This window comes from Chenopodium album, chromosome 1 (genome assembly GCF_948465745.1).
Source record: "Chenopodium album chromosome 1, dcCheAlbu1.1, whole genome shotgun sequence".
Taxonomy (NCBI): Eukaryota; Viridiplantae; Streptophyta; class Magnoliopsida; order Caryophyllales; family Amaranthaceae; genus Chenopodium; species Chenopodium album.
In genome coordinates this window covers 2228044-2239132 of record NC_137834.1, presented here as the reverse complement: position 1 = coordinate 2239132, position 11089 = coordinate 2228044, and the positions used below count along the sequence as shown (strand labels likewise).

The following is an 11089-nucleotide window of genomic DNA, read 5'->3' as shown; positions in this document are numbered from 1 at the left end:
ACCTAAAATGGTGACAGCTGAGCGTTGGTGTGTGTGTTGGGGGGGTGGGGGGGTGGGGGAGGAGTTGTAGGAAGGCTGAACAACATGACTTGCTGCTTTCAAGATGTGAAAATGCCAACACATTTTCTATGCACCTGAAAATATCATGCCGATGCATTAATATTGTGATTTTTTGCATTCCCTTTTAAATTGATTGTGTGGTGTCTCCGTATTTGTTGTCTGCCTCCATGATTGTGCCTCCAAGAAATCTGTGAACTTGGATGAGCGTGTGTCTTGGCATTGAGAAAAAGCCGCAAGTACACAAAGCCTGACAGTAACTATTTGGAATGAGCTGCTGACATGTCTTGTCTTTGAGGATAATTGTTGGAGCATGAAGTGTGGCAGAACTCAAATAAGGTGCTTTGAAGGCATGTACAGACTGGGGTATTTGTTATAGTGATAGAAGTGATGATGGCTGACTTTGTTTGGGTGCTAAAGCAAAAACAAATTTTATGAAAAATTCCCCAGAAAAGGCAATCCGGAACTCCGAATAGTACTTCGGGGCATAGCTATCCCTATGATATCCTTATGGATGATACAGCCCAATTTTAGCGGAGGGACTTCAATTAATTCAACCTATAATAGGTGCCTTGAACCAAACCAATGTGCGATTCTATTCCTCTTTTTTTGTTTTTGTTTTTGTGGAAAAGATTACAAAGTCGACAAACTACAAGCAAGAAAAACTTGGTGACCATGGTGTGTCCGCACATGGTAGTGCGTCCGTGGCGCCTGGTTGCGCAGATTTGTGACGCATGTTTTCCTCAACGCTTGATGAGTTGTCATTTTCGCGACGCTCTTATAACATCTATTAGCGTATTGATTGGAGAGTAATTTAAGAGTTTATTAGGGTGTTTTTTATGTTATAAAAGAACCATTGTAATTCATTAACGTACAAAAAGACTCCTTGTATAGTCCCAATACGAAAAACTCTCGAATCCTCCCCCTATAGAATAGATTTAGTTGAATAGGTTTAGTTGATCAAACACGTAAAATCTTGTGTTTTGTTTATCTTTTCTATTGCTTTTTCAACATTCATTTGTTCATTGATTATTGTTCCGTACAAATCAAATACTACACGAGCTATTTCATAACAAATGGTGGCTTTGGTTTGCCCTCAATTGGCATTATTAGTAAGGTGACGGGCAAGATCTTTGAAGATAGCGAGCCCAAAGTTTAGCAATTGATGAGGCTCAGGAGCATCTTCACTCATCTTCTCATACTCTAGAGTAATTTTTACTGCACAAAATTCATGTCCCTTCGGGATTATACACAATGTGCTTGAGAATGTTTTGTAATGAGTTTTCATTATATCTCCATCAATTGCACTACGATGTATGATCTTGTTCTTCTCATCATTTGCTTCAATCCTCTCTATAAGGTACTCTGACTTCCCATCTGTTAAATTGCATCAATCATAAATTAGATTCAAACATACTTCCTCCGTTTCTTTTTAGTTGACACGTTTCTTTAGTCATGTTTGTCAATGCACTTATTCAATCACTAATATCTTAAATTATCGTCAAACAAAAATTATAAAAAGTTGATATTTTGAAAGTATATAACGTGACGAATCTAACAAGATCTCACATGACTTTATTTTTCATTACATATAAAGCACAAAACACGGTCAAAAAGAGGTGTGTGAATAGTGCTAAAATCAAAACGTGTGAACTAAATAAAAACGGAGGTAATAATACTTAAGACCATCAAATGGAAATTAATAGGAACTTCTATCAAGTGTACTCTTTCGTCCCAAAATATTTAACACATTTATTTATTTATTTATTTATTATTTTTTATGAACTTTTTAACTAAATATCAAGAATATGCTTAACAATTAACTCCAAACAGAAGAATATGTTTATATTTAACACATAAACAGTAGTAATTTTTTTTTTTGTTTGTTAATGATTGAAATAAAATAAATATAAGGAAAGAAAAGGATTATTAAGAAGATTCAAGTAAAAAATAGAAAAGTTTACCAATAATATAGTCCCATCTTCTGGTGCTACCCACACTTTCCCAATTGCCTTGGTGTGCTTCAACCCTGCACATGTTGGAACAAATGTTGGGAATATTAGGTTGTTTAGCCATGTTCATTTTAAATAGCATTTCTGCTGAACATTTCACCTCCACTTCTCCCTCTAATTTTCGCAACTGTGCCATTTTTTTTTTACTTAAATTGCTACAATTTTTAGAATTTTCTTCTTGATTATAATTAGTGACTATGTATATATATATGAAAACGTAGGAGTGTAAGATAGATATTTATAGAAGATTTAAAAAACATGCATTATTTATGAAGAATATTTGACAATTTGGTTGTAATTATGCTATTCGTTTTGCTCCACTCCTTTTATCAAACTTTGAGCTTGCTATGAACGCATTAATAGATTACTTATTCGGTTATTCCCACTAATAATTCCTTTATTTCCTTTATTTAAAAGGAAACAGAAAAAATAAGAATAATGTCAAAAATAGAATTCATAGAAATATAAAAAGGTGCCAATGAAGTACCGTGTAAAATATTATTATTGTTCACTGCGACGTAATTTCTATTTTCGAAATGCCCAATCTCTTAAAACACAGATTGTGCTTTGTGTTGTGGCTCAACTCTTATTGCAGAACAAACATGTACTCATACCAGTAATTGTATAAACAGATGCATACAATAATTCAAATTTGATAATTACAGTACTATTTACAACTGCACAGGATGTCAGGAACACAAGTGTTCTCCTAGAAAATGGCTATATAGTATGAGTTTGTAGTGTAATGAAAATTGCTGAGGACCAAACCATATGAAAAATAAGTCGCCGTAATCTACAGAAGTCCAGTGAATCTGTGTTTGAAATATTGAATGCTGCATGGGAAATGAAAGGATGTGCAACCTATTGCAGCATAATACATTCAGTTTTAGGTTATGCAATTGGTGATATGAAGGTTTTGGCTTTTGAAATAAGATCAGCACGGTAAAAGGGTTTGATTCCGAAGAAAAGAACCAAAAGCAGAAGCAACAAAAGGAAAATAGGGGCTGGATAAGCAGCATGAGAGCTCAAGAGAATATGACTATGTACAAAGCCGTCTTCCATCCTGATCCATGACTTGAGGGTGAAAGGCCGATCAACTATCTCCAAAATTCTAGCTCCTCTAGCCCAATTCCCATAGCCACCATAACCGGTGTGTCTAGCATAGCACAGCCACAGTTTCTTGTAAGGGCAACACCAATCATTGCCATGGTCATGCCCTACAAATACAGCCTGCATCAAAGGCAAGAAAATGGCTCAATATATATAAACTCCAGGTGTGCCCAAAACAGCCAAAAGGGTGTATTTGGTGGACCAATTCATCCTGGACCTAATATTTATGCAGAATAGAACAGAACAGAACAGATCATTGCCTTTGAACTTTTACCAAGTTCATTAAACAGAATTCTAAAGGTAAGTTCTATGAACATTAAAGAGTTAAGACAAAGTTAAGTAGTTTGCTTTTGAACTTTTAACAGAAGTCCTAAGATATTATTATTATTAAAAAAAAATGACTTATGCATCTAATGTTACTTCGATTAGTATCCAGCCAATATTGCTTGTGAGCTACTAGTTCAGGAGGCTACAACACTACAACAACCTTCAAAGTTCTTGCATGCACTCATGCATAAAACAAGCCTTTTTGAAAATTTTGGTTGACTGTGGTGTCACTAAATCCACACCTTTAAGCCCCGCCATGGGGATCCAACTCTCACATGAGGATCCATCACCCACTGTCAGAAAAAATATGTAACAATCCTTATGTTCACACACCTTCAAATTCGTAAAGGAGCTATAGCAGTTCTCCAAAGACTGGTAGGTACTTGCAAAAGTTATAAAATAATGCCTTTGCTGCCTTTGCAGTCGATTATAAGCATGAACGGGAATTTCAATTAATGCAAATAAGTTCAAAACATTATGAAACAATGGCCGCATTCAAATACTATATGATGGTGAATTTCAGTCATGCAACTCAAATGATGATCCAAAAACATATCATCTATAGCATCATCTCTATCAACATGTACCTTGCTCCAAGTACAAAGGTCAAAGAAAATTTGCAGACATAAATACTCTGAATGAACCTCTTATATATTAGTAACTCATTACTCAGGCAAAGCAAGCATATATATTAATATGTTCCCAGAGCACCAACTGCCATTTTGTATCAAGTATAATGAAAAGCAATCATGTATACATGACATTACCTGGACTGAAGGCCGACCTTTCAAATTTTTCATGATGCCCTCCTCAGATTCTTGAGTACATACCCATTCCTTATTTATTGATCCCACACAAGGCTGAGGAACGAAAAACAACCAAGGGGCAGCCTTCTGATACGCTTTACTAGGTATGTGCCAAAAGAAAATTTCAGGAACCCTGCAAAGTTTTTACAAAGCTCCGTTGATTCCCATCTAATGAAAGAAAAACAAAACTAACATTGCCCAATGCCTTCATAAACACTTCTGTAGTTTTGCTTAAGGCAGGGTAAGGGATCAAATTTATACAGCCTCCCTGCAATAATAAAAATAGAAGCTATTTCTATTAAACTTTTTGATCTGAAAAACATAGTACTACACAATAACAAAGAAACACAAATATTTTAAGTATTATTTTAAATTCAGAGGATTATAACCCACAGTCAACGAAAAGTAAGTTTTCCGATTTCATTGAAAATGGATTCAACATAAGAGCCCTATACACTATACCATATATCTCATATCTGTAGGTGAAGTAGTGACTAGTGAGCATAAAAATTGCATTATTTACACTTCATACAGAATTTGGGCAATGTATGAAAGGATGATCTAAGCTTCCAGTTTTTAGTTTTTAGTACCTATAATCGGGATTAATTTCTTCAGATATGCCTTTGAGCCACTCTACTTGAGCACTTGAAATTACTTCTGGATAAGAACCTCCTCCAGAATCAAGAAAATACATATAAGCTACAGGTAACTCTGGGTTTTCTGACGACGAGATTTGCAGGACATAGTTAGATACACTTGGCCAAAGATTTCTGGGTCCGTGCTGAGAGAATGAAAGCATGTCATTTCCAATTTGATAATTCATTAACTCCAATCTTGTTGTACCCATGAAGCTGCAATTTCCATCACCTGAAATAAATAATAATTCGTATAATGCAACAATTACAGATGTTCCTGTCTTCTCCATCAATAAAGGTTATAACTACAGTTAGATATTAGTTTAGTGAATTATTTTAAACTTGTCACCATGAGAAGATATAGGATGTGTACCGATGAGAGATGTGTTAGGCTGAGAACAATGCAAAGGGGGAATCCCCTCTTTTGAAAACCATTCCTTGGGCCACACAAAATGGGCATCATCATGATTACCAAACACACCGGCCCAAGGTATGCCACGTTCTCTTGTGGGTGAAGTAGCTTGATCCCAGTATAGGCTAGCGTTTGCTATAGGTATATTATTGGCTGTGATGACATCTCCGAGATATACAACAAAATCTGGCACGCAACTCACAATCAGCTAAAAGCAACAAGAACAGACTTTAAGGTATATCGAAGTTTTTCATGAAACTCATAGTCACTTATTACTAATAGCAACAAATCAAAGAGGACTAATTAGCAAAAAGAGGAGGAGGAGCTTGAATTTGCATCCATAACAATGACCAGATCTACTTATCGCGTATCAGCAGAGTAAAAAAGCATAGTTGGTTCAGACTTATTTGAAAGAGTATAACATTTACATACTAGGTCAAGTACAAGTATTAAGTCTTAATAACTCAAAAAGAAGAAACCTAAAAATCCTAACCATGTCCTTTGCAAACTTTATTACCCCAAAAGCTTATGGAACCATTAGGAACAGTCATATTTATGACAATGACTTACATGAGTTGCATCTCCACAAACTCAGGTAAGACTTATGAGTTATTTACCTTGAAGCTCAAATGCAACACCACAGGCCTTGTATTTGGATGTTCTTCGAGGCAAACATCATAATTTAATATTAGCATGCCACTCAAATATAAGTTGCATCTCCACAAATTCAGTTAGGACTTATATGCCTTTAAGCTCAGATGCACTATCACAATTCAAAGATCACTGAGCCAATTTTATAGTCAAAAACAGCAACTCTATTTTAAGACTTTCAACCACAAAATCAACCTTGCTAAAAAAAAAAGTTGATATGGAAGGGATATACCTGAAGCTAAGGTTTACATGATCAAATTTAGGGGTGTTAACGTCAACTAAGCTAGCTGGCACCCTAGCACTGAATGATTCAAATCTCATCAACACCAATTTCCTTTGTGGCTCTCGGTACAATAAAGTAACATACTAACATATCCTTAAGGGTTATAGCATTAGCATGTTAAACTGAGCAACCAGCAACCATAATACTAAATCTCCTTTGGAATACTATGCCAAAGAGGAAAACAAACATAAATCAAGTGTTGTGGGGAACTGGGGATACTATAACGCCATCCCATATCCTTTTCCATTATACCAATAACTTTAACTCACGCGCTCCTTCATGCTCTCTTTAAGCTTAAATTACATCACTCTAAGTTTTCTTTCATATCTTTAGGCTTACATTCTATCTATGAGGTTCATTTGCACTCAATTCTTCAATTCTCATGTGTGTAACTAAACTCAACAAATCAACAAACAAACATAATATCATACATGAGCTCAAGCATCAATTAACCAGGCAAAAAATTTGCAAAGCCGAGTGAATTCTAAAATTTAACCAATAAGTTGAAAAATCTCAAGAAATATTTTATGTATAAAAAAAACTTGACATCAATTCTAACCCTGTATTCTAATTTCAAACATCAAGATAGTCAACAGGTTATTCCTTCTTATTATAGTCAAACTAATCCATCCTTTACCAATCCAAGAATTTACAGAAGTTAGCATCAATAAACTCATCTCAATACAAACAAACCCAGATATAATTCAAAATTATCAATCAAAACCCAGGATCCAAACTCAAAAAAAACCCACTCATAAATTTCAGCAACACAACAATACCACAATATTACAAAAATAGAAATAAATAAAATTCCAAACTTTCTTCAATTAAAGTATTTACTTATAAGTTATAAATAAAGAAAAAACAGAAAGAAAGAAGAGGACCTGGGTTTTCGTGATGAAGAAGAGAGTTCATGGCATTGATAGAGTTGGCATCTTGTTGGGGTCCCCAATCAGTCCAGGAATTCTCCCCAAAATGCAAGTCTGCAAAAATTGCAATTTTGAAGGATGAATTTGTCTTATTAAACTGCAAATTGATCAATCCAAATGTTAAGTGGAAGTGGGTGCTTAGTAAAAATAGTAAAATTTGAGGGAAATTGAAGAACAGAAAAAAGTAGGATGGCTTCATTCTTCTTCTTTCATTATTACACCCATAAAAATTGAGAGAAAATAGTGGAATTTGAGAAAGATGAACTTAGTTTGGAGAAAATTGACAAGGAAGTAGTTCAGTGATCAATTCATCATCATGAATTCATGATCAACGTTTGGGAAGTCTGTAGGCACGAAAAATTTATATAAGTGCCACATTGGATTTATATGGGTCAAAAGTCAATTTATTGACTTGATGCTAATTTGACTATTAATTAAAATTAATTAAATTGGGTGAATTAATTAAATTGATCCATTTTAGTTATTTTAGTTAAATTGATTATTTAATAGTTGAAACCCATTAAAAATGGGTTATAATAATCAAGCAGGCCCACTTCCATTGTACATCAAACCCTAACCCTAGGGTGTCTTTCTCTATAAATAAAGGTTACCTCTCAAATACTCTAAAACCTCTCCAGAGAAAACTTCTCATCAAATACTCTAAAATTCTCCAAAGAAATCCTCTCAAAACCTAGAGGAAGAACAACAAGCATTCGACGTGCCGTTCTATTCTAGAACATCACCCGTGGAAGAGATCAAGCCTCAACGGCCCTCGACATGAAGGAAAGAAGAACCTCAAATCATCAAGAACATCAGTTCAACCTCTGCGTCAAATAGTCATTGATTGAAATCAAGCCTCGTCGGCCCTCAATCAAGAATTCAAGTCAAAGGTCTACATCAACAGCAAGTCAAAGGTCTACATCAACATAAGTCAAAGTTCTGCATCAAATCTTCGATCGAGATCAAGTTTCGCACCATCGACGACCCTCGTTTGAGAATCAAGTCAATCCGTGAATTACGTCAAAGTCAAAGTGAAGATCGAATCAGAGGATCAAATTAGAGATTGTACCCATAAATTATCAAATTAATAAAATTAACATTTTGTTGCATTTATTTTGAATCTATATTTTATAGATTTAAATTTTGTGTTTACAAAGTCAAAACTGAAAAAATGGCTATGATCATCTTTTTACTAGTATTTATTCTATTCATTAAGACGAGAATATGTTCAGGGTTTATCCAAGTTTCTCGTTTAATTAGAGGGTAATTATGTAAATAACTTATTAGGGACACGTGTTGCTACCTCATAATACAGAGTAATATTTATTTATTTATTTATTTATTTATTATTATTATTATTATTATTATTATTATTATTATTTATTGTCTCGTCGACATTTTATCTTAGTTATAGGCTTAACCTTACCTAAGTTTAATGCTCGAAATCCGTAACTTTAGGCGTTATGGAGAAAACTTAAATGCAAAAATGGAGAAAATCAATCTCCTCGGATACTCACTATCCTTTAACACATTTTGTAAATTGTGATAAATTTTCCATGCGACACCGTGTATTTTATTGCAGTTGTAGATATGGTAGTTGAGCCTCGTAATTTCAAAGAGGCTATGCAAGATGAGGGGTGGAGAGAGGCGATACAAAAAGAAATATCTACTTTGGAAGATAATGAAGCTTGCGTAATGGAAGAATTACCTCCGGAAAAGAAAGCTATCGGGTGCAGATGGGTTTACAAGGTCAAACTTAATTCAGATGGCACAGTTGAAAAATTGAAGGCTCGTCTTGTTATATTCGATAATCATTATATTAGGTCGAGAGTATCGATTATAACGAGAAATTTCTCCTGGTCATCGTCGTGCTTTTCTGGTTGTTGTTGTTGCAAAAAGTTGGGAATCGCACCAAACAGATGTCTATAGACTATAGTGCTTTCCTCCACATCGACCTTGATAAGAAGGTATATATGAAGTCACCTCCCGAATTCCATGGTACCTAACCTGCATGGGGTGTCGTCTGAAAAAGTCTTTGTATGGACTACGACAAGCACCTCGTTGTTGATTTTCTAAATTGGTCTACTCTCTAGAAAAGTACGAATTTTTGCAATCATACTCTAATTACTCTCTATTCACTCTGAATCATGGGGCTGTTCATCTAAGTGTTCTTGTGTACGTATGATGATGATTTAATAATTTTGAGGAATGATTTTTCTACGATTTCAACATTCAAGTCATATTTGAGTGACTATTTTCATAGGAAAGATTTGAGTGTTTTGAAGTAGTATCTTGTATTGAAATTGCACGAAGTCCTGAAAATATATTTTTATGTCAACAGAAATATACTCTCGATATCATTATGAAATCTGATTAGGCCGGATCTCCGATGGAGCAAAACCATACTTTGGCAAAATCGGAGACACCTCTTATTGATGACCCCGAAATGTAACGTCGATTTGTGGGTCGTTTGATTTGTTTGTCTTTCACTAGACTAGATTTGGGTTATACCGCTCATATATTATCTCAGTTCATGCAACAACCTCGACAAGATCATTAAGAGGCAGCCATTCGTACGGTTCGCTACTTGAAAGGTTGTCCGGGTTAAGGGATCCTTTTGAGTTCAGATAACAATCTACATTTGATAGGTTGGTGTGACTCGGATTAGGCTAGTTGATCCTTTAATTTGACGAGACAGTCCAGATTTTGTTGGTTGGTGCTTCATGGTGGCTCTCTGATTTCTTGGAAGACCAAGAAACAACATTCGATATCTCGTTCTTTTGCGGAGGCAGAGAATGTTCAATGGCAGAAATTACTTCAGAGTTCAAATGGTTGAAGGTGCTACTTGACAGTTTGGGGGTCTCTCATCCACGCGCGATGATCATGTTTTGTTATAGTCAATCAACGTTATATATTGCGCAGGAATCCAATCTTTCATGAACACACTAAACATATTGAGGTTGATTGTCATTATATTTGGGATGCAATTCAGGAAGGGGTTATTAGTCCGTCACATGTGAAGACAACTGATCAACTCGCGGAAATATCAACTAAGGCCTTAAGCAAAAAAGATTTTTTGTATTTACTTGGCAAGTTGGGCATTTGTGATTTGCGTACTCCAACTTGAAGGGGGTATTAAGCCCTAATATTGTATTTAGCTAATGGGCCAATGTTAACGGCCTAGTCTCTTGTTTTAGGTTGTATATATAAACCTTATGCGTACAGAAATACAACTACGGAAAATCAATTCTTGATAAAGAAATTTTGTAAAAAATTACCAATTAAAGCGCGTGTTTTGAAAAAGAACTACCTATTAATATTTTTTTTTTTTTAAAAAAAGAACTACTACAAAGTTGTAAAAAGTTTAAGTAGAGATACTACTCTAATAATTCCAACTTAAATATTCGGCAGGTAGATTCCACTTTTTACCTCTACCTCATAAAATCACTATCTAATTTGACAAAATTACCCTTTATAAATAAAGGTAAAAAGTGATAAAAAAGTGAGTCCTGAATGCTGGAGATTCTAGCCAAAATTGTTAGAGTAGTAGTGCTACTTAAACTTTTTACAATTTTGTGGTAGTTTATTTTTTTTAATAGGTAATTGCTTTCAAAACACGTACTTAAATTGATAGTTGTTGTTAAAATAATCAACAATGGGGCAGTCGTTTGGATGCTTTCAAGTGGCTCAACCGCTCAATCAACACATAGCAATCAAAGAAAAATGGGGCAGTCGTTGAAAGGCTCATGGCTTTGGACTGAAAAGAACATAATAATCATCATTAAAACTAATATAGAATGGATTAGATTGATCACGAAGAATGGATTAGGAAAAAAAAAAAAAAAAGCATTTGTGAATTGTATATCA

The 11089-nt window shown here is 34.8% G+C and overlaps 2 protein-coding genes across 2 annotated transcripts; both read right to left on the bottom strand.

Moving 5' to 3' along the window:
- Window positions 1-929: 929 nt before the first annotated feature.
- Window positions 930-2277, bottom strand: LOC145639814 (MLP-like protein 34). The gene is made up of 2 exons (XM_081691146.1): window positions 2022-2277; window positions 930-1434 (listed from the first exon to the last, which is right to left on the bottom strand). The coding sequence occupies exons 1-2, from the start codon at window positions 2203-2205 to the stop codon at window positions 1154-1156; spliced, it is 465 nt and encodes a 154-aa protein (XP_081547272.1). The 5' UTR covers window positions 2206-2277; the 3' UTR covers window positions 930-1153.
- Window positions 2278-2595: 318 nt separating this feature from the next.
- LOC145627498 (putative inactive purple acid phosphatase 16) lies at window positions 2596-7561 on the bottom strand. The gene is made up of 5 exons (XM_081679906.1): window positions 7178-7561; window positions 5321-5545; window positions 4903-5179; window positions 4274-4445; window positions 2596-3299 (listed from the first exon to the last, which is right to left on the bottom strand). The coding sequence occupies exons 1-5, from the start codon at window positions 7419-7421 to the stop codon at window positions 2961-2963; spliced, it is 1257 nt and encodes a 418-aa protein (XP_081536032.1). The 5' UTR covers window positions 7422-7561; the 3' UTR covers window positions 2596-2960.
- Window positions 7562-11089: the final 3528 nt, after the last annotated feature.